This window comes from Doryrhamphus excisus, linkage group LG22 (assembly GCF_037039965.1).
Source record: "Doryrhamphus excisus strain RoL-2023G ecotype Guam linkage group LG22, RoL_Dexc_Guam_v1.1, whole genome shotgun sequence".
Classification (NCBI taxonomy): Eukaryota; Metazoa; Chordata; class Actinopteri; order Syngnathiformes; family Syngnathidae; genus Doryrhamphus; species Doryrhamphus excisus.
In genome coordinates, this window is record NC_136378.1 from 11,259,990 (window position 1) to 11,278,562 (window position 18,573).

At 43.6% G+C, this 18,573-nt stretch overlaps 4 protein-coding genes across 5 annotated transcripts; 3 read left to right on the top strand and 1 right to left on the bottom strand.

Annotated features, from left to right (window-relative positions):
• The first annotated feature begins 515 nt into the window (after positions 1–515).
• On the top strand, positions 516–7,262 carry lpar4 (lysophosphatidic acid receptor 4). The gene is made up of 3 exons (XM_058063787.2): positions 516–861; positions 3,836–4,588; positions 4,872–7,262. Exons 2-3 carry the CDS (start codon positions 4,013–4,015, stop codon positions 5,358–5,360), a joined length of 1,065 nt encoding a protein of 354 aa, XP_057919770.2. The 5' UTR covers positions 516–861; positions 3,836–4,012; the 3' UTR covers positions 5,361–7,262.
• A 194-nt stretch (positions 7,263–7,456) lies between these two features.
• p2ry10 (P2Y receptor family member 10) lies at positions 7,457–10,398 on the top strand. Of its 2 annotated transcripts, XM_058063786.2 has the most exons (4): positions 7,457–7,604; positions 8,399–8,579; positions 8,665–8,845; positions 9,299–10,398. In XM_058063786.2, exons 2-4 carry the CDS (start codon positions 8,401–8,403, stop codon positions 10,160–10,162), a joined length of 1,224 nt encoding a protein of 407 aa, XP_057919769.2. In that variant the 5' UTR covers positions 7,457–7,604; positions 8,399–8,400; the 3' UTR covers positions 10,163–10,398. The 2 variants fall into 2 exon arrangements, with proteins under 2 accessions (XP_057919769.2, XP_057919768.2); XM_058063785.2 differs by lacking the exon at positions 7,457–7,604 and having other exon boundaries at positions 7,637–8,579.
• Positions 10,399–11,572: 1,174 nt separating this feature from the next.
• On the top strand, positions 11,573–14,641 carry gpr174 (G protein-coupled receptor 174). The gene is made up of 3 exons (XM_058063201.2): positions 11,573–11,735; positions 13,282–13,604; positions 13,684–14,641. Exons 2-3 carry the CDS (start codon positions 13,410–13,412, stop codon positions 14,455–14,457), a joined length of 969 nt encoding a protein of 322 aa, XP_057919184.2. The 5' UTR covers positions 11,573–11,735; positions 13,282–13,409; the 3' UTR covers positions 14,458–14,641.
• A 259-nt stretch (positions 14,642–14,900) lies between these two features.
• LOC131110269 (integral membrane protein 2A-like) lies at positions 14,901–18,334 on the bottom strand. Its single transcript, XM_058063202.2, has 6 exons — positions 18,122–18,334; positions 17,760–17,897; positions 17,071–17,256; positions 16,865–16,975; positions 16,473–16,617; positions 14,901–15,959 (listed from the first exon to the last, which is right to left on the bottom strand). Exons 1-6 carry the CDS (start codon positions 18,188–18,190, stop codon positions 15,865–15,867), a joined length of 744 nt encoding a protein of 247 aa, XP_057919185.2. The 5' UTR covers positions 18,191–18,334; the 3' UTR covers positions 14,901–15,864.
• Positions 18,335–18,573: the final 239 nt, after the last annotated feature.

An 18,573-nucleotide genomic window follows, 5' to 3' on the forward strand; every position in this document is an offset into this window, starting at 1 on the left:
TCACTCAGATAAACAAACGTAGCGGTGTACCACAAAGGAAGTTTGCAGTGATTATGGCGAAGATTTGAGCGATGTGAAGATTGTTTGCCTTGGAAACCCAGAATGGTAAGGGTTTTGCCCACCAGAAAGAAGACAATTGAGATCCATCAGTTTGGAAAGCATTCTGGAGGCATTTCTAAAGCTTTGGGACTCTAGCAACGTACAGTGAGAGCCATTCCAAGGAGTGACCAGCCAACCAAAATGACCAATTACCCAATTAACCTAGCCAATTGACCTAGAAAACCCACGCATGCACGGGGAGAACATGCAAACTCCACACAGAGAATGTACTTTTACTTGAATAAAAAATAAAACAAAAACACTGCCACATAAAAGCATTAGTGTAGAGCTTAACAGAATTGGTGTGACTCAGCATTCTTATTGATGTAATAATGAATAGCATAAACGTGCACGGTGCTCACATATGCAATAAAAGTGTTTGTGTGCACTTAAGCTTGGCCCCCATCCCTCCCTGTCTCCTCCTTTCTCCTCCCCCCAGCAGCTTGGCCAAGGTGCTATTGTGTGCTTTCCTGTGCAGCCCTCCGCTCTTTGGCACCCGCGCACACGCACGAGCACACAAAGCTGAGCTGTTGCCCACAAGCAACAGACAGGACGCACGCCTGGGGAGGAAGAACTCGAAAATAACTGTTCAGAGACAACATCAAAAGATCAGACTTTTCTCTTCTCGTGGATTTGCAGACTGAAGCCACTGCAGTGAGAAGTGAAAACAGTACCGTGTGGGATTCTAACTTATTGACAGCTGCTTCACATTGACAAACATCAGCTGCCAAAGAAGAGAGCTGTCATCATCCATTCATCACTGTGAGTTTCTACTCTTTACTCATAGAATATTTTGCAATGATTTTCTAAGTCTTGTCATGATCAATTTCCAACTAAACTAACTTAACACAAAAAGATCAATTGCAGAACACGCTGTGTATTACAGGAGTAGCATAAGTAAATTAGGTTAATTAAAGTAATAGCCAATTAAACATTTGAATCCCATCCATTCATCCATTGTCTATACCAGCACATGAAAGCTTATCAGATGATATTCAAATATTCCACACGTAACATATACACTTTGACTCTCTTGGTGATGTCACTTCCTGTGAGGAGGGACTGAAAAGACCTCTGCACATATTTTGAGGTTTTGGACTGATTTGACACTTTTCCCGACTATAGAGCTCCACCAGAAATACAAATCTATTTGCTGACACCACTGGCTTCAAAACTTTCTGGTCAAAAAAACAAGTTACGAGTACTGATAATCGCTGACAAAACCAGCGACAACCAACAACAAAAGAGATAAACAGCATAACAAATCTTTAAGGAAACACTAAGTAATTTGTGAATGATAATGTGTCACTTTGTAAACAAGTGATGGGCTGGAAGAAAACATGGATGCTTTGAAGAATGATGCAAATGATGTGTAAGATTGGTGTTTTGGAACAGATCACACACATGAGCAATGTGATTGTGACGCCACATTACATGCAGGTCTGATGCCAGTGCAGTTGGTAACTAAGGACAACAAGGTGATGCTTCAGTAGAGGAAGAAGTGGCTAACTTGCTGAGATCTAAGGCGTTGGTTGTGGATATCAACAACATGGATACATGCATTCCAATACCTGGCGAGAATAACTACTCACCTGTCATCATCATCATGACGTTCACAACAAAAAAACAAGGTGGTTTTGTTGAAACAGAAGCAAGTTGAAAGGTATAAATATCTACATCAAGTTTAATGAAGGACTGGAGGAAGAAAGTACTCAAATGTAAAGGAACTGAACAACTACTGAAGATTACTTTTAAAACACAACTCGGTCATAAACAATCGACAACTACAGCATTACAATATTAGGACACACATTTCATTGCATAAACCATAGACAGAAATTATACAGACGAAAACAGACGCTGGTGGCTCCCTCATCTTTGGCTTCTGCTTTGTATTTAAACAGGAAATTCAGTGATTTTGTCTTAAGAAAATGATAACGATTAGACGCATACAGAAAATATGTGCATAATACAGTTCCATGGACAATTAAGATTTATTTCATGTCCAATAGAGCAGCTAACCCACACATAAAGCTTTCTAGATCTTTCAGATTCTGCACCTCTTTCTGCAGTGTTTCCACAGACTTCCTGTTTCCGAGCCAAACAGTCTATTTAATTTACTCCAACCTCAGCCCTCTGGTTTGATTCTTAACACTGCTATGGTCTTTACTTCATGCCATTACTTGAACTTCTTGAGAAAAATTCCAGATTTCACAACGGACACATGACTAAAGAAGAGCTCACCTTTCCCGAACAAACTGCACATTTTGTTCTTGTAGTAGTTTGAAGTACATGTTGAAATGATTGTGCTTGCTTGAACATGCTAGTCAATGATGATGAGCCAGAACAGACATGGTGATCCAACCGGCTCCCTCTCTCAAATCCTTTTTTTGGGAAGTTATTGTCAGTGTTTTGTATGTTGATGTCAGTCAGCAAGTCAGACGGCTGTCAATATAAGCGGGTTCCACTGTCCACGTCTTCTTAGTCTTTGTTGAGCAAGAAGACGTTCCTGAACGCATCACTATTTTCCACTTTAAACCGTCTGTGTGAGTGAGGGAAGGCAACAGCTGGATGTACAAACTGAATTCGATCCACAGGGATCAGCAGGTCCCAGGGGTCTGTTTCTGTCACCACCACGGACGTCGGAGTGGGGGGGCGTCTAAGTGCAGCTGTCCATGACCTGTACATGAAACCAAACACACATGTCGGAGGCTGTAATCTTTTTGCCAATATAATCCACAGCATGCTGAGATGTCAATCTGTAGTTCTTTCATGCACAGCAGCCATTTTGTTATGTGTGGAAATAAAAAAAAAAAAAACACGTTATTGGACTGAATAACCTCAATGTGGGTTTTGTGTGTGAACGGTCACATGGAACCGTTTGCTTGTTTGTGTGGACGGGCCTATGCGAGTGTGGGCTCGCCACAGATGGGTACACTGAGGGCATTGTGAAAGTCGGTGGAAGCTTTCTGAGAGGCGTGTGAAAACGCCGTAAAGATGTCACTTTGCAGCTGGCACCGGACACGTCTGATGGACTATGCAAGCTCACAGCCTTTCCTTTGTGGTGTGAGTTTATGAATCGCATCCAAACTCACTTAAACATTTTTAGTATCAGACTGGGAGAGGCTCCATATCCATATCCACTAAGGATATCGATCAATTCCAGTATTCCAGTTTAAACGACTGGTGAGGGAGTGTTGTATAACACAAGGCCTGTAATGTCTCCAGAGCATTTCCTGACTTTTCTTTTGAAAAGCAAAGCTCCAAAGACACTGACTCCTTGAGGCCTAACAGTGCAGCCTGTCATGTGAGTCTATACAATACTTAAATGTTTATACGAGCGTATTCATGTCACGTACTTCGACTGGCAACCGGCAAAGAAGTAGTAGTGATTTGTTGAATAGATGGTCGTTTCCCTTGTAAGGCACAAAGAGGTAAGGTTAGAGCAAGGAAAATGTGGCATATAGCTCCTATTTTGGATGGGAATGAGTCAATAAATCGAAGTTAAGACGGTTAAAGTTGAGGTTTTGTGCAGCATTTGATAGGGCAGCTTTTTCCAAACCTTTTCAGCTCAAGAAATTTAAGTTCCTGTAATTTTGCGACAGCCATAGTGATGATTAAGAATGATAAATAGTCACTTTTAAAATGTTTTGTGTTGTCATGTATTTAAATGTCTATTGACTCAAGTTTTTGCTGCTAAGGAAATGACATGAACTTCTTCCTCTTCTTTCTGCAGGAGTGCCGAGCATCCTGACGGCCTTTTATTTATGTGTCCGCCATGGCTTGGAGAAGGCTTGCCTGGGGGATCCCCTGCTGACACATCCCATTCCCACATATTCGCCCCCTCTCATCCTTAACGTAACATTCCATCCTGGGGTGAGCTTGTTCCTTGGAGCACCTCCTCACCATCATCATGGCTAGTTTGGTGCTTAACGAGACTGGGATGGAGGACTGCGGCATTGACGACTCCTTCAAGTACAACTTGTATTCGGTGGTGTACAGCGTGGTCTTCGTCTTAGGTCTCATCACCAACTGCGCTGCGCTGTTTGTCTTCTGCTTCCGCATGAAGATGCGCAACGAGACGACAATGTTCATGACTAATTTAGCACTATCTGATTTAGTATTTGTTTTTACACTGCCATTCAAGGTCTTCTACAATGTTAACCGCCACTGGCCTTTTGGGGATGGATTGTGTAAGATTTCCGGAACAGCTTTCATCACTAACATCTACGGCAGCATGCTCTTCCTCACCTGCATCAGTGTGGACCGCTTTTTGGCCATAGTCTACCCTTTCCGCTCCCGCTCCATCCGCACACGCAGAAACGCCGCACTGGTGTGCGCGGCTGTGTGGCTCACGATCGTGGGAGGAGGGATATCAGTCACTTTCTTTTCAACCATCAACAGCACGAACAGAGCCACAACCTGTTTTGAAGGATTCTCAAAGAGCACATGGAGGACCTACCTTTCCAAAATCACCATCTTCATTGAGGTGAATTCTCCAATCCCATTAAAGTCATTTTAAACATTTTAATTTTGTATTGAAACATGGTGAAACATCTTTAACAAACAAAAAGAGTCCAATGGCCTCGATATCATGACCTGGATCTACACAGACATTCCAGCATCTATGCTGCATGTCTCGTCCACTTAATTCACCTGCAGAACTGTAGCTTTGGGGTAAACTCAACCTATGTTGCAAAAGAGAGAATAAAGTTCTAGTTCTATCTAGAAACATAACCTAAAATAATGATGATGTTTCGCTGTCTTTCCAGATCGTTGGCTTCCTACTTCCCCTCCTGGCCAACTTGGTATGTTCCTCACTGGTTCTGAGAACACTGCGTCGTCCAGTGACTGTTGGCCACGGCTCTGACAGCAAGAGGCGCGTCTTGAGGATGATTCTCGTCCATCTTGGCATCTTCATCATCTGCTTTGTCCCCTATAACTCTATCCTCTTCCTGTATGCCCTGGTGAGGACCCAGGCCTTGGCTAACTGCTCCGTGGAGCGCTTTGCCCGAACTCTGTACCCCATCACTTTGTGTCTGGCCAGCCTCAACTGCTGCTTAGACCCAGTGGTCTACTACTTTACCTCAGAGAGCTTCCAAAAAAGTTTGACCATGGGGACCAAAGGGTCCGGATCTCGTCCTGAGAGCATTCCCCGCAGCGACACAGAGACCCAGTACCAGGCAAACACGTTACCAAGAGACACTCACACTTTGACCAGGAATGGAAAAGACAGTAAAGTATCAGAGAGTCAGTTTTGATGAGAAGAATAACCAAACAAGGACGAGTGGGTTCAAGAGACCTTGGATTTGAAAAATTAAGGTTGTTTGTCCTGAAAGTGACAAATGCATAACTGAGCAGATTAGCTAAGTCCGGTGGTAAGTCCCGAAGTATGGTCTGGGCTTTAACAACTAATCCACCACTTGGGAACAAAGGAACGTATCTGTTTATTATTAAGAAGGTGCAATCAGAAAACAGACAAGAAGAACCTTTTAAAAAGAGATCTTCGAATGACTCAGGCTTAGCACACACACTCATGCACTGGACTTTTAACTATATTTAACTCACCGAGACCTTCCATTTTGTTGTTTAAGTTCAAGATTTGGCAACAAAATATGTCTGTTAATATGGCGGACGGTATTATGAACACAATACAGCAAATCTGGTGAGAAACAATGTGTCTTGTGTTGAAGTTCAGGGCCGTTAAATCATTGTTTTGAATTGCTTTCATTGCGGCATTTATTATTTCAGGATCCTGCTGCTCAGTTTGTTAGTTTGGTCAAACCCACTGCGGACTGGCCTCCAACAGCACGGTTGTACGTTTGAACTCTGAGACGGTTTCTCCTTTTTTGTTTTCAGCAAGCAGACAATGTGTTCTTGTTATGATCCAGTTGAGAACCTTGGCCTGTTTGCTCTGTCATAGGCCAAATGGCTATTACGACCAAAGCAATTGTCCATTGTTCGCTCCTGAATGAAGTCTCTCTCTCCTAATCTGGCCTTAGACTGTAGAGCTGCTCAAAGTCTCACAGCAATGTGTACACAATCCAAAGTACGACTGAAGAGTGTTGACTGAATAATCACCCAAAAGCACAAATAATAAGGTTAAAAAAACAGCCAACGCGTGATTCAGCAGGTCGTTGTGATTGCGTTTCCTATTGCTGAGACAGCATGAACTCCAATACATTAGGGTTATCAGGATAAATGCACTCTTTCCACGGAGAGAACACTTCCATAACGTGCCAGCAGACGGGAGTTTTAATGGCCTCCACAGGGACAAGTGGCTGTTTTGAAGTCGGGAACAAATGTTTTATTGAATGCTGAACCGTTGGCATAGTGACGCCGGGCAAGCTAACAAGCTTTTTATTAGACCATGCACTGTAAAAAGTGACAGGCTACAAGAGACAGAGAGTCGCCAAATAGTAATCCTACAGTAGGTACAGTTAGGATGCGCATAAGATGCACTGTGGTACTTTTGAACTCCACTTGCTAATGATGACATTGCAATGAGCAACTGTAATCTGAACTGTAATCTGAACTGCATTGTCGGAACAGCACTGCTGGAGAAGGGTTCAACCTTTTTCTGTGATGTTCTATACGATGCTACAGCTGAGGCACCCATGCATGGAACAGAATCATGGCCTTATTTGGGAATGGAAGTGGGCCGCCCGAATGTTCGCCCCTGCGTCTGTGCTAAGCAGACAAAATACAAAACATAGACACACAAAGGCTTGCATGACTAATTTATCCGAGTATTATTGCAGAAATTGAATGTGGAAATGTTGCCAAAGCTAATACAGAGCCTTTTTGGTATCCATTGTACATGGTAGAAAGAGTTTTTGGGGGGAATGGCTGCAACCAGATAAAATGTGCTGGAAAACCATGATGCAAAGAGGAGTGGCGTTCAAGAGAAACATACAAGAACGGGGCTTTGCTCCTTGAATGGGTTAGTAAGAGTGTTGCTGAAAAAATGCACCAGAGGACATCAACATGACCTCTTTAAATGTAGCCCATCATGCTCATGACGACAAATGTTGCGCCATGCTGACCTCTAGCGGAAGATATAAATATTGCAGAAACACCTTTGCAGTACAATGAATGGGGAAATTCTCTTCCATTATTATGCACTACTGCAAACTATAGCCACAATAATTAACATATTATTGAAATAAGGATCTGTCTGACATTGTCAAAGTGTAGTTTTCATATTTGTAAATGCATAAATGTTTTCCTTACTTTCTGTACCTCCACCGTTTTGTGCAGGGTCTGTGTGGCATAACATAAAAGTGTGAGGCAATCACTTCCCCTTTTTTGTACCGCATAAGTCAAACAACTGAATGTTAACCTCAGCCTGAGATGTTCATATACAACTGCATGGCGTTGAAGCCACGGTACCACAGTCTGTTGTTTGCAGAGTGGAGTGACGCCACCACTCTGCTGCACGGAGGTCCCACCTTGGTCTGACCTGCTGCCCTAATGCACATACTAGGAGGAAGACAAAAGACAAGGTAACTCATTCATTCATTTTCTACGCTTATCCTCACGAGGGTTGCGGGTGTGCTGGAGCCTATCCCAGCTGTCTTTGGGCAAGAGGCGGGGTACACCCTGGACTGGCCACCAGCCAATCATAGAGCCCACATAGACAAACAACCATTCAGTGTATCACATTCATACCTATGGACAATTTGTAGTCACTATTTAACCTAGAAAACCCACGCTTGCACAAGGAGAACATGCAAACTCCGCACAGAGATGGCCGAGGGTGGAATCAAACTCGGGTCTCCTAAGTGTGTGGCCTGCGCACACAAGGTTTATGATATTCTTCATTGTTTTTTTTCATCATAGTGCTACACATTTAAGGTGACATTCATAAATCACAACAGGAAATCCCTCTGGTCTGGCACCTTTGTAGCCTCGTTAACTTCTGTGAAGTTACGCAAAGTTGCAGATTTGGTTTTGACACTGCAGTGTTTATACAATTGCAGTATTTTCCCATTGCATATTTTTTATCTTGTGTTGTTTTTTTCTATATTTGCTGCAAGTTTGCCGCTGTGAGCTACTGCAAATTTGTCTTTCTTCTCTTCTTTTTTCCTTAATTTTAGTCTGCCATTCCACATGTAGTAACTAAGTGTGAGTGTGCACTAAATGACAGAGGAACTATAAAATCAGGCCACCATCTATGAGGAAGGGAGGGTTCTTGGTTTCCTGCTGTAATCACACCACAGATAAAGATATGACTATTTTTGGCATCAAATGCACACGCAAAACTAGTTGATTTATGGCTATTTTCATGTGATGGAAGGAATGATGCTGAATGCATCCCGGTCATGGAGCGGCTCCTTGGTGACCACATCATGCGACCACCGTATGATAGAGTGGGAGGAGCTCATGGACAAAATGTACACATACTTCTACCTGCTGCTCTTCATCCCAGGGTTGCTACTCAATACCATAGCTTTGTGGGTCCTCTGCAGACATGTCAGGTGCACACACACACACATACACACACACACACACCATTACATGTCTTGACATGGTTCACTTGTTTGTATTGTGTTTGTGTGACAGAAAGAAGACCAAGACAGTGATCTTCATGATCAACTTGGCCTTAGCAGACCTGATCCACATCCTCTCTCTGCCACTCAGGATTTATTATTACTTGACACATACATGGCCTTTTGGACATAATATCTGCTTGCTATGCTTCTACTTGAAGTACCTCAACATGTACGCAGCCATTGGATTCCTGGTAAGGAGCAACTGTGAGAATTGACTCTCTATTCATGAGTGCCTTTTAAGGTTGTCAAAGGCAATTTATTCATACACATAATAATTAATAAGGCTGAAAATTCACCACAATGAATTACCTTAGAAATCTGTACACAGAAAGAAAATAGTACACAGAATGATTCATAACATATGGATACTTTACAGAGAATAAAATTACAAATGTAAAGTAAATAGTATCCTCAATACTTGATTAAATGGCAGCCAGAAAGTGTTTTTCAGATGTAAAAAAACCCCATAATAAAGCCAAAATGGGAAGAGGCTTTTTTCTGTAGAGCTAAAGACCTACCTGTTTCATAAACGATCACAACATATTGTTGGCTCATAAGGAGGTTATGCGTTCTTATTCAGTTTGTTTAAACATGCAGGAAACCTTTAAAGTCATTCAAAATGGCTTTCATTGTTTTTGTCTTAGATGTGCATCAGTGTGCAGAGGTGTGTCTTCCTGCTCCACCCCTTCGCCACTCGAAGGTGGAGGAGCCGCTATGACCTTGCCATCAGTGTCCTAGTGTGGGTGCTGGTCGGTCTAGCCTGCTCACCTTTCATCATCATGCGGGCGAGCAGCAGTGACTCTCCCACATTTGGAACTTCTCAGGCTGTCTTCAACACACCCGCTTTCCTGCATGCCACCTCCACCCAACGGCCCGCAGCTTACATCACGCACAACGTGACGTCTTTGAACCAACCAACGAGCGCCAATGCAGCACAAGTCCGCTGTTTTAAAGACTTGCCTATGCGGCGCGTTCCAATCCTTCTGGCTGTCACCTTGATGGTGCTGGCTGAGCTGTTTGGTTTCCTGATCCCTTTGGCGTCCATTAGCTGTAGCTCCATCTGCATCAGCCGCTCCCTCTACCACAACCAGGCATCAGACAACTCGCTGAGGCATCTCTCCTCATTCACCAGCGCTGATAACAACAACCATGACAGGCAGCAAAGTACCGTGGAGAAGCGGCGTGCATTGAGGATGGTGCTGAGCTGCTCTGTCGTCTTCCTGTTGTGCTTTGCCCCGTACCACATGAACTTCCTGTTATATCTCATGGTACAGCAGGACCTTGTATCAGACTGTGCCTTCAGGCTGGCTGTGCTCCAGTTCCACCCCGTGTCTCTGTGTCTGGCCAGCCTGAGCTGCTGCCTTAACCCTCTGCTCTACTACTTCCTCACTGCAGAATTCAGGCTGCACCTTAGCAGGCGCTCGTCGACGTCGGTCAGCTCCCATACGGCGGTCACACACAGATTGTTGAGTTTTGAGAGTAGCTTCTCAAATAGAGAGGCTGAGTGACCCAACTGAAATAAAACACGTGAGGATGAACACATCTTGACGCATTTTGTGGGACTAACGAGATCAACGTCAAGATCAACTGACCGAAACATTCTTTGACCTTAAATCCTCCCTGGGGAGCTCAGGAAAGGAAATGGCAGTTGTGTGTTTCACAGTCCCAGCAGATGTTCTCTACTGGTGGTCAGCTCATCTGATTTTAACTATCTGGAACTCTGAAATATGTTAGCCCGACGACAATCTACAAATAAAGCTTTTTGTGCTCATTTTTGGCCCTTTTGTATTGAGTTGTGGACTCATGTAGAGCAGCTACACACAATAACCATAATCTATTCCAGCTGTATTTCCAGACAAAACATTCCATTTTAATTTATTCCAACCACGTCCATACACCATATAAGGAAGTCTGCCCCTCTGTGACATCACAAAGAGGCACTTTTATCACATATTTTGAAACTGAGTATTTGGAACCATCCCAAACTTCTTTAAAAGTTCACTTCCAAATGCACAAACCTCATTTAACAACATTCTAACTACATTTATAGGTCAGAAAAGTGGAAAAAGTATAATAGATCCATTATGGAGTCTATGGATTATAAGTATATAATCCTACATCTTGGGAGTCAAATTTATTAATTCATTCAACAAAACAAAAATATCTTGCATTTGACTTGCTGCTAAAGAACTGTTATAAAAAAACCTTTCTATGGACGGGTGGCCGTGACAAGCACCAGGTTATGCGGGCCCTCGCCCCGTCAAGATGGAGGGAGTATGGCAGACATTTCTATGTAATTTATTGTCCGATTTAGCAAGGATAATTATGTCATACTTCCAGTTAGACATAACACAGGCTGTAGAAAGTCATGCAACATTATATCATGACCCACATCAATCTGATAGCACGCTGACAAGCACAAACTGACTGCACTATGATCCAACTCCGAGTACTTGCTGACTGCAGTCAGACGGCAGGCTGGGCTTGTGCTCTAACCCGAGGAGAGACGCCTGTGAGAGCCTCATCTTATCGGCTTTTACTGCAAAACAAACCAGCTGTGAGTTCATTTTCATCTTGACGGCAGTTGCAGCCGTTCCTCAAAACCATAAACCACCTGGTTCTGAAGTCGGCTTTCACCACAACATCAAGTCACCAGAGATATGCACACGTCTGATTTCCTTTTCTTGCCTTGAATCGCAGCACCTTTTGTTGTGAAAGAATTACACAATATGTAACAAAAAATGTCTGTTTCATTTTTTTTAAACAATTTAAAAAGACAGTAGGAAATGTTTTTTATCCAATGGAAACATGCCCTTGAACAGAATAACAGTTCAGAAAATTCCTGTAAACCCCTCCCCCTTATTCACAGGAAACTCCGGGGGCTGAATAGCTTCTGCAGCAGACAGGCACGTGAAACAAAGACAGAGACACATAAAGGCATCATGCGGAAATAGTGATACGAGAACAAAAAGCAGCTGGAGGGCCAAGCAGCAAACATGGAAAGTGAATGAGAGTGTGGAGAAGCATTGGGATGATGTTTCTCCTTCCTGATGCTAGAAGGCTTCAAGGTTGAAGACAGAGGTGAGATACTGGAGTTGGTAATTATATTTCCTACGACTGAAGACAAAGTGTGAGGTTTGGTTTCTACAAGAGTTGGATGCTTGGAATGTGGAGGAATGACTCATGTGAATCTCTGTGCTGGGAGGAATGGGAGTTGTGTGTGTGTGTGTGTGTGTAGGAGAGACCCCATGTCCACTACACGCATGCTCGTGTCACTGTGGTTGTGTTAGTACAGTACACGTGCACGAAGTTCCGTGTTGTGTCCACACTTCCTCCCACAGACAAATGATAAGAAATGTGTGAGATGTTAGTCTATTCAAGATGGTTTCCACTCAGATGCTTATTTGTATGATGGTATTCTGTAGCTTAAGCATTCTTTATACATTATGTGTTCAATTGCACTCAATATTCTGGGTACACCCTGGATTGGTGGCCAGCCAATCACAGGGCGTTTACAGACAAACAACCATTCACATCACATTCATACAATTTAAGTCACCAATTAAGCTAACATGCAAACTCCACACAGAGATGCACAAATGGAGATTCAAACCCAGATCTACTCTCCTGTGGCCACCATGCTATCCACTAGGCCACTGTGCAGCACAATCCAAATATAATTTCAATCACACATCCATAATATTAACCTGTCCAGTTATTATTTTCCTTAGAAATAAATATTTTTTGAAAAATGTGACTTAAGATGAGCTACCTGGAAAAGATTTATAGACTCAGTGAGTGCTATGAAAACCCCCAAAGCACGTTAATTATGACAAAATATGAAACTTAGGGGGTAGAGCATTTTCAGTGTGGCTTGTGTGACCTGTTTGTGGTGTGTGTTGAGGCAGGACTCATCATTCTTTCAGGGTGTATCAGTGTGGGGGGGCTTTCACACAGTTGGGTATCTCATGCAGGTGCAATGGTACTCAAAATAGTAACTTTCCATATGATTTTTAAAATTTACATAAGAATAAAGGCATTTATTTTCCCATCTGGTCCACTAAGATGAATCAATATTTCATTGTTTATCATTGATATTTATATTAAATATATAAATATCTATATCCCCCCTCGTTGGAGATGATACAACAGGCACAATCAAACAATAAAAGCAATAAAAGCATGTTATTCTGGCGATCAAGTCTGGTGTTTGTGTGTCTCACCAAACATTATCATACATACAAAGATTATATTTTTTTAATGACCATAACAGAGATTTCCTGAGGTTTTATTCCCGTATTTGCCTGATTCTTTGTGCCGAGATGTTTGTCACGGTGTCATTGTTGGCTGATTTGCATGTGGACATGCATTACGTTAAAGAGCGCAGCGTTAACATCATTGTGGTTTTGCATATGTGTTGCAAATACCACCAGATATGTTTATATGCACGATATGATAAGTTACTTTCTAGTCGGTTGTTCTCAGAGCAAAACAGACTACCGGATGGATACAGAGCTTCCTGCACTGTACTGTACTGTACCGTACACGTCGCTGGTGTGGATGTGGGGTCACTTTTTTCTCCTCTACTTACTTTGAAGTCAACATATTTTGTCTCTCTTCCATGAAGGGAACACTGACCTTTCAACTTGTATGACCTCTTCCTCACCATGATGGACTATCACCAGACTGTGATCCTGATGCAAGCTCGGAGTGGATCTCCAGTGTATCGTGTCCGTAGCGATTAGTGACTTTAAGATGAATGACAGCTGCAAAAACACGGGGGAGCTGCGGACGTATCAGCACCATATGTATGCGGTGGTGTACAGTGTCATACTGGTTCCGGGCTTGCTGGGAAACATCCTGGCGTTGTGGGTGTTCAGGGTTTACGTCCGGGAAACCAAGAAGGCTGTGGTGTTCATGATGAATCTGGCTGTGGCTGACTTGTTACAGGTACGAACGACTCTTCTCAATGCATCGTAGCTGGACTGATTGAGATATGAGTTCTAACCGCTCCTGATACTCCATTCAGGTCCTGTCTCTGCCTCTGAGGATCTACTACTACCTGAACAACAGCTGGCCATTTGGTCACACCCTTTGCATGATCTGCTTCTATCTGAAGTACGTCAACATGTATGCTTCCATTTTCTTCCTGGTGTGCGTGAGCGTGCGTCGCTGTGAGCTCATCATGCGACCACTGAGGTACAACACCTCCAGAAGAACGGCGGATGTAATCGTATGCACCTTGGGATGGCTCCTGGTTTGCCTGTGCTGTCTGGCCTTCCCTCTGCTGAGACACATGGACACTGGGGCCACCCTCCCTGGAGCTGACGAGGTGTGCTTCTCGGAGCTGCCCATGCAAATGATCAGCTCATCGGCAGCCTGGGCTATCTTGATCATCGCCGAGCTCTTAGGTTTCATCATCCCCTTTAGTCTGGTGTTAGCCTGCACCTGCTTAACCGCCGGGAGTCTTCGGAGGCCAAAAGCCGGGGCCATTCCTGATCGTGGGGAGAAGCGCAGGGCTTTGAGGATGACTCTTAGCTGCGCCGCTGTCTTCCTCGTGTGCTTTGCTCCTTATCATATCACCATGCCTCTGGATTTCTTGGCCAAAGCCAATACGTTGAGTAGCTGTGCCCTGAGGGTCCTGATTCTGAGATGTCATCCCGTCACACTCTGCCTGGCCAGCCTCAACTGCTGCCTGGACCCCATCATGTATTACTTCACTACCGATGAATTCTGGAAGCGATTGAGCAAACCGGACATAACGGTATCGGAGAACGGGACTTCCAGCAGGCCTGTTTCTTGACAAAGCGGAGGACTTCATGACTTGTTGAAGGACTGTTTTTAGTGCACCATTTTCTACTTCTGGTAACATTGGAGTTTTGGAGGAGGAGGCGGTTGCCTTTACCGGAAAAGCGAAGTTCTGTCATTTAAAAGTTTTTCAAATTGTATTAAAAAAATGTCGACAGCAGTGGACTCTAGCATCGATAAGGGTGATTGCCGAAGAGCCCGCGATGAAGGTACAGAGTCTGTGGAGCAGTTTCCTCACCTCTCTAAAAAGTGAAAGAGTGCGATAATGCATTGTTTGCCTCTTCTTCCTGTATTTTTGAGTCATACCTACATGTTGAAAAACTGTGCTATGTGTGTGTGTGTGTCAAGAAGGCCTTCTGTTAGACGCTATTAGACGGAAATACACCCGTTAGTCAGCTTTCCAATTCATTCGCACAAAGATGAGCAGCAAACATTAAATTAAGTGGGTAAATTCTACTTTATTGAAGTGAGATCAGGTAAATATTTACACGTATTTGTTGTGTATCTAATACTCATGTAGCTGCTTCTGTTACAAAGTTGGGGAAAAACACACTTCCTGTGTGATTGTCTTTCAGTGTGACGCCGTTGAAAATAGTCTATGTCGAGGGCCCTGCAATAAGCATGCTTTTTGACATAGAAATTCATATATTTCTGAATCAATTCCATTTCAATTCATTTGAGTAATCGTGAATCTACATGAACTTATATACGTATTAAACCTTTTGAGAACGGCGGGGATACAAGAATTGAAATTATCTGAACAAATAAGAGAATATTACACTTTGAAAGTGAGGGTTTTTGACACAACGGGGGTTTAACACAAGCACTGGTCATATAGGGCGCTATACTTCACCATCAGGTATGACATCATTAAATACACATCATACAGCAGGACTTGTGCATCCATGAAAAGACAGTTAAAACCGCAACCGACATTTCCAAGGTGATTTGTGCTATTGTACTAAAACATGTAATAATATAACACATCACAGAATTCTGTACATCTCCTTGTGAGTTTACAAAGCTGCTCTGAATGTGCGCAGGCCAAACACACACACACACGCACGCTGTTGAAATATTAGATGTTGAAAAACAGAAGCGACCAATTCACTCTGCAGGAAGCTACGGCAACACGACAGAGGAAACAAAACGTAGTAAAACCTCAGTTAACAGGAGTATATGCCGTTTGTTAGCACAAGACTAGCGAGCTAATACTTGACAGCTAAGACCACCGATACAGCTTTAAGAGAATGTAGCAGAGGAGGCTAGAACTTAAATCCACGTGTCACTGAGGGTTAAAACAGGGAATGCAAATAAAACAGGAGCCTCGGCTCAATGTCGCTTCCTCCTCCACCTCCTCCCGACAACTCTCTCACGCTCTCGCACCAAGATCGGCTTCCCTTCAAGCCTTGCAGATCCGTGTCTCGGTTACAAATTTGTTTTCAAAGTGATGGATGGTGAAACACTCCTCTGCAGAACGCTTATGGATCCCTGCACCTGGCGGACACAAAAGAGTGAAGATGAAGTTGAGTTGATTGTGTCGAATAGTCGGGATTCAGAAGCCCAGCATTTTACATGTCAATGGCTTTATGCTTCACTGAAAACGTTGACTTTTCACACTTTATTCAACGGTCTTTGAACACATCATGTGAAATGCGAAAGTGACAGCAATCTGTACAGCAATCATCCTACATTATCATTCATTAGTGGTGGGTATATAAAGGTGTGATCAGAGGCAATACTAATTGATACAGTCACTTTTATTGCAAATTGATCCAAAATCGGAGAAGAAGGCAATGACGACCATGGACATGTCACAAAATGCATACCCGGATAGCAACCAAAATGCATTCTGAGTATGAAAAATGCATATTATAAGATAGAAATTGACATTTCAAGTGGGTCTATGTGCCTTGCTTTGGTTTTGTATAAACCTTTAGACCTCAAAATTGTCCGCACTTACTTGCTGAACTGCAAATAACACTGAAAAGTGAACGGTTACATTCCTACCTGGGAGGTTGGCACGGCGCTCCATTCTGTAGGTGTCCTTGCCATTGCACAGGCGCCGGATGTAGAAGCCCAGAGGTTTGATGTCGTCAATACGTTCGGTCACCACCAGGTCCTCGTGCACCAAGTAGCTGCGGTACGAGCCAGACTGGACAGAAGCACAAAAAATTGGATTAACGGCTAATCCACGCAATGTACAGTATTCCATTGATATGAGAGTATAGCTATGGAGACGTTGGTGCATTACTATTTCATCAAACCACATTCTGTTACAGACAGGCCTGCTGGGATTAAAACACAAACAATCTCTGGAATGACACTAAATCCCTGGATTACCGCAGGTGAAATGTTGCTGCTGTCGGGTCTCCTGTGCTTTTTGGCCGCTGCGTACTCACGATCAGCTGTGAGAAGAGGTCGATGAGATCCTGAGGGGGCAGCACCACTGAAGTGTTGAGTGGAATCACAAAGCAGGTCCTCAGAGTCAGGTCCAGATATGCTGTCAGCTTCTACTCAAACACACACATACATGAGAACAAAACTGAAGCATAGTACTTTACTTACTTTGGGGTCCTCGTGGGGCCCTCATGGGGCCTTCCCTCACCCTGTTGAAGTCATGCAGGATGTAAGCGGGGTCTCCGGGCCTGAAACGGGGCGGAGGGACACTGATGACGGCCATACTGTCAGAAATCTCCACCTCCTCCTCCACTCTTGGGAGATAGTACGGCCGGCTCTCGGCATCGCCCACTGCTGACACGTCACTGAACTGCATGGCTCCGTGATACAGCCTCTGGACGACAGATGAGAGGAAAATGTCATCTCATGGGGGCACAGGAAACTGTACCTGCACTCGGATACTTTATTTACACACAAAGCTTGAAGATAACAGCTGGCATCAATACTGCCACCAGGGGGAGACAGAGTACCCTAAATGGAGCTAAACTGACCCCGTTGAACTAACGTGGTGTAGCTTTATAAATTGTTACACGACTTCCTATTCAAAAGAGATGAGTGGATTTTTTGGGATCTTTGCTGGTATAATTAAATTTTATTTTTGTCCAAAAATGTTTGTCTAAAAAATGTTTTTTTTAATTACAGTCATGATCAACAACAACAAAAAATGATTCAATGATCTTCAAAAATGTCAAGTATCAGTAAAGCACTTACATAATTTCATTTTTGATACTTTTTATAGACCAATACATGAACACAACACACATTTAATTGATATTAACCTCCAATTGATCATGTATGTATAATAGCTGTTATGTTATGTAATAGCAATACATTTACCTTGGGGGTGAAATAACGATAGAGACATGCTCCCCCCACGATGAGTCCACTGAGGATGAAGGCGATGCCCAGCAGTGTGACCAGACAACGACCTGTGGAACCCGCGATGCCCACTGGAGCTGTGCCGAGCTCAGGGTCCTGCACACACGCACACACACGCACACACACATAGTCAAGGACGCGTTGCAGTCATGCATTCATCCGTGTACTACTATCAGAGGTATTTGCAGTTTAAGGCCCGGGTATAACTGCACCAATGTGCACACTGCACGGCGAGGAAAGCCCCCACCGAGTGCATCTGCTGCGTGCAGCCGGTGCAGGCCTGCTAGCGGGATTAATGTGAACCGTCCACAGTCGCTCACCTTCACAGCGACAGGCTCTTTGCCGAGAGCTTTCTGCGCCAAAGCCGGGTTAAAAGCAATCTTCACCATGTTGCCGCAAAAAAAGGTTTAATTCAAAAGTGCAGAAACAAAAAAAGCCTTGCGATATGGGTGCAGGACGGCAGGCTCGGTTTATTCTCTGCAGCTCTGCGCTGTGACGCACTTTCCAGCCTCCGTGCATGGAGCACTTCCGGTGTCCGAGGCGGATTAAGATGGCAGGCAAAACAACACACTCCAACTTCTGAATGCATGCGAACGAGTAGTATAGAGATTTATCTTCAAACAATGACAGTAAGTGACAAACATACATTCTGTCAAATTTGTTGTTGCGTTCGTTGCGTTTAATTTAGTTTTAAATGGGCTTGTTTTTAAGAGGAGCTGTCTCTAGTGCCCTCTGGTGGAAATCAGTGGAAACTACCTCCCAGAAAAAACGC

What these genes read in the sequence shown, in the direction of transcription:
- lpar4 (XM_058063787.2), top strand. Translation starts at nt 4,013, where the DNA reads ATGGCTAGTTTGGTGCTTAACGAGACTGGGATGGAGGACTGCGGCATT. An exon ending in AAATCACCATCTTCATTGAG is followed by an intron (nt 4,589 to 4,871) that starts GTGAATTCTCCA and finishes CTGTCTTTCCAG; the next exon opens with ATCGTTGGCTTCCTACTTCC.
- gpr174 (XM_058063201.2), top strand. Translation starts at nt 13,410, where the DNA reads ATGAATGACAGCTGCAAAAACACGGGGGAGCTGCGGACGTATCAGCAC. An exon ending in CTGTGGCTGACTTGTTACAG is followed by an intron (nt 13,605 to 13,683) that starts GTACGAACGACT and finishes TACTCCATTCAG; the next exon opens with GTCCTGTCTCTGCCTCTGAG.
- LOC131110269 (XM_058063202.2), bottom strand. Translation starts at nt 18,190, where the DNA reads ATGGTGAAGATTGCTTTTAACCCGGCTTTGGCGCAGAAAGCTCTCGGC. An exon ending in ATCGTTATTTCACCCCCAAG is followed by an intron (nt 17,257 to 17,759) that starts GTAAATGTATTG and finishes TCTGTCGTCCAG; the next exon opens with AGGCTGTATCACGGAGCCAT. An exon ending in TCCTGCATGACTTCAACAGG is followed by an intron (nt 16,976 to 17,070) that starts GTGAGGGAAGGC and finishes GTGTTTGAGTAG; the next exon opens with AAGCTGACAGCATATCTGGA.
- p2ry10 (XM_058063785.2), top strand. Translation starts at nt 8,392, where the DNA reads ATGGAAGGAATGATGCTGAATGCATCCCGGTCATGGAGCGGCTCCTTG. An exon ending in GTCCTCTGCAGACATGTCAG is followed by an intron (nt 8,580 to 8,664) that starts GTGCACACACAC and finishes TTTGTGTGACAG; the next exon opens with AAAGAAGACCAAGACAGTGA. An exon ending in ACGCAGCCATTGGATTCCTG is followed by an intron (nt 8,846 to 9,298) that starts GTAAGGAGCAAC and finishes TTTTTGTCTTAG; the next exon opens with ATGTGCATCAGTGTGCAGAG.